Raw genomic sequence first — 1,211 nt, 5'->3', positions numbered from 1 at the left:
ACCATAACTAAACAGCAAGGATTCAATCATATATGACTTAACTGTTTTTTATATATTTATATAAAGTAACAAAGCAAAATCTTTATATTTTCTAGTAACATCCTGAAACTGAAGTATATTTTAAATCACAAAAATGTGTTCGCTGTTTATGGTGCACTATATAGAGTGGAGGGACTTGGGGGACTGTAGCTTCCACCACCGGATCCACCTCCACTGCCGCCTCCGATTCCACCTCCAAATCCACCTCCAAATCCACCTCCACTGCCGCCTCCGATTCCACCTCCAAATCCACCTCCAAACCCGCCTCCGATACCACCTCCAAATCCACCTCCACTACCGCCTCCAAATCCACCTCCACTACCGCCTCCAAATCCACCTCCGATGCCACCTCCAAATCCGCCTCCGATGCCGCCACCTCCTACGACTTGACCGCCACCTTGAGAAGCAGCACTCAGCGCCGTTTGGAGGTCTACTCCACCCGGAAGAGTCGGGTTCTCTCCTTCTGCGTAGTTCACGAAGAACACTTCGGGGTTCGATGGAGGTGGCGCTGGTACCTCGATTACCTGTTGACCTTGTTCCGACTGCTTGTTAAGCACGAACAAGACGTGTTGTTGCCTCGGAGGAGGAACGACGATGGGTTCTGGTCCTTGACCAGCTTCAGGGAGTCTCACGAAAACAATATTACGTTCCAGTTTAGGTTTTGGAATGTATGGGGGTTTGCCAGAAGAAACTTGATTTGGCGGCGCATCATACAAGAACACACGACTGTTTACTTGAGGTGTAACGCAGCTGCCATCCACGTGTTGCACTTGTCCGCCGCCACAACCCCCGGCGTTATAGGATGAGCCAGAAGGAGTGGGTAGGTTGTACCCCTGTGGGGCAGCAGATGCGGCAGCCACCAATGATAAAATCTATAGGGAAGAGGAGCGTCAGTCAGTGATTTATCCCAAATCAACCTTATATACTGAATGTTATTCACACTTAAGACATGAAACACGAGGCTTTGGACTACTCACCAGGAGCTTCATGTTGAATGTCGATATCATACGAGCAAGTGGCGCTCTTTATATACACCGATTGCTATTGCTCCTCCTACACACTTGAAGCCAAGCATTACGAGGCCTTTCCCTTCTCCCTTACTTTACGTATCATAGTTTCAAATGATGATAAATAAAAATGTAATGTGGTTTCAGACAGTCAATGAAATAGAG

The 1,211-nt window shown here is 47.6% G+C and overlaps 1 protein-coding gene across 1 annotated transcript; it reads right to left on the bottom strand.

Moving 5' to 3' along the window:
• Nucleotides 1-108: 108 nt before the first annotated feature.
• On the bottom strand, nucleotides 109-1,028 carry LOC119586852 (ATP-dependent RNA helicase A-like). Its single transcript, XM_037935584.1, has 2 exons — nucleotides 1,017-1,028; nucleotides 109-911 (listed from the first exon to the last, which is right to left on the bottom strand). Exons 1-2 carry the CDS (start codon nucleotides 1,026-1,028, stop codon nucleotides 147-149), a joined length of 777 nt encoding a protein of 258 aa, XP_037791512.1. The 3' UTR covers nucleotides 109-146.
• Nucleotides 1,029-1,211: the final 183 nt, after the last annotated feature.

This window comes from Penaeus monodon, chromosome 22 (assembly GCF_015228065.2).
Source record: "Penaeus monodon isolate SGIC_2016 chromosome 22, NSTDA_Pmon_1, whole genome shotgun sequence".
In the NCBI taxonomy this organism is placed as follows: Eukaryota; Metazoa; Arthropoda; class Malacostraca; order Decapoda; family Penaeidae; genus Penaeus; species Penaeus monodon.
The sequence above is the reverse complement of the archived record's forward strand: the minus strand, read 5'-3'. Positions and strand labels throughout refer to the sequence as shown.